This window comes from Apaloderma vittatum, unplaced genomic scaffold (genome assembly GCF_000703405.1).
Source record: "Apaloderma vittatum isolate BGI_N311 unplaced genomic scaffold, ASM70340v1 scaffold8199, whole genome shotgun sequence".
NCBI classification, from domain to species: domain Eukaryota; kingdom Metazoa; phylum Chordata; class Aves; order Trogoniformes; family Trogonidae; genus Apaloderma; species Apaloderma vittatum.
Window position 1 is genome coordinate 1,211 of NW_009734551.1, and position 1,279 is coordinate 2,489.

General features: G+C 51.7%; 1 protein-coding gene across 1 annotated transcript in view; it reads right to left on the bottom strand.

Annotated features, from left to right (window-relative positions):
* Positions 1 to 1,279, bottom strand: part of USP48 (ubiquitin specific peptidase 48) — a 28,008-nt gene that overhangs the window by 1,199 nt on the left and 25,530 nt on the right. Inside the window, exons 21-22 of the mRNA XM_009876320.1 lie at positions 659 to 763; positions 66 to 221 (exon numbers count right to left, since the gene is read on the bottom strand). Of these exons, the coding sequence (XP_009874622.1) occupies positions 66 to 221; positions 659 to 763 (261 nt within the window). The remainder of the gene's footprint in view (positions 1 to 65; positions 222 to 658; positions 764 to 1,279) is intronic.

Sequence of the window (1,279 nt, forward strand, 5' to 3'; positions counted from 1 at the left end):
CCCTCTTCCCGGCCACGCGTTTTCTTGCACGAGACGACTGGTTCCTCAGGGAAAAACCACCTTACCTGGATTTTCAGCTCTTTCAGAGTCTGATTAGCGGAAACCAGCAGCGCTTTCTCCCCTCGCACTTTCCGGTGCCGGGTGCTTCGCCTGATGCCTTGTTTTTGGTAAGTGACGTAGCTCTGGTGCGAGGTTTTCTGGCGTTTCGTGCCGCCGTTGGTCTAGAAAACAAGACCCGGCCAAACCAGGAGCTTAAAAGCTTGGGATCGGTGGAAAACTCAAGCTCCCCGTATCCTGAGACCGCGTTTGGGCGAGTCGGTCGTGCGAGGGAAGGCACGAAGCGCTGAAAAAGCCCCATGGAAAGCAAACTGCTGCACGCAAGCACAGAGCGGGCCGAAGGGATTGCCTCAAAAACCTTGATTCCTGCTTCTAACGCTGGCACGGGGCGGATTACCAGCCACCATCGTCATTTGATCTCTCAAAAATAACCCCAAAACCAAATAAAAATCAACAAACTCAGGCAATGGTGTGGCACGACCATTAAAAGGACCGTTTAAGACGGTTGGTTTTGCAAACGGAGGAGGGGGGCTGTCCCATCATGCTGCCTCAAGAGGATGGCACAAAAATCAAGTCAACTGGTGGTATTTTGGGTCTCTACCTGGTTAAAATCTGGGTCTTGTTCCCCCTCTGGCTTGTTTTCCTCCCTTTCCTCTTCAGCTTCTGAGCTGCTCACGTTCAGCTCCGGAGCAGCGTCCTTCATTACCTGAAGTCATAAAAATCATTCTCCGTAACTAACTCAACAAAGCATCGACCCAGGACTGACGTGTCACGGCCAACGGCTGGCGAGAGGCCTCCAGGCTGCCACGTCCATCCAACAAACCCAAAGAATACCCCCGGGATCCGCTCCACGTCCTCCACCAAGTCCTCTCCGCCCCAGCTGCATCGACCCGTGGGGGGATTCAGCTCAGGAGAATGAGCTTCTCTCTTGAACTGCAGGTGCTTCCTGCGGCTCAGGACCTACCCTCCCTCTCTAGGCAAAGGGAAAGTCTCCAGGGGCCTGGACTGATTTCTTTCCCATTAGCTGGCTGCCTCTCCGGTTCATCTAAGTGTATTACGAAAGCCTTAACACTGAGAGAGGAATATTATCTGTAAATTAAGACACTTATCCATCCCCGCAGCAGATCGACAGAGGCACTCAGCGCCATTATTTATAGGTCTGGAGGTCGTAAGTAAATGAAATCTAAATAATTTACACAAACGTAGAAATAAAAAGGCTGTT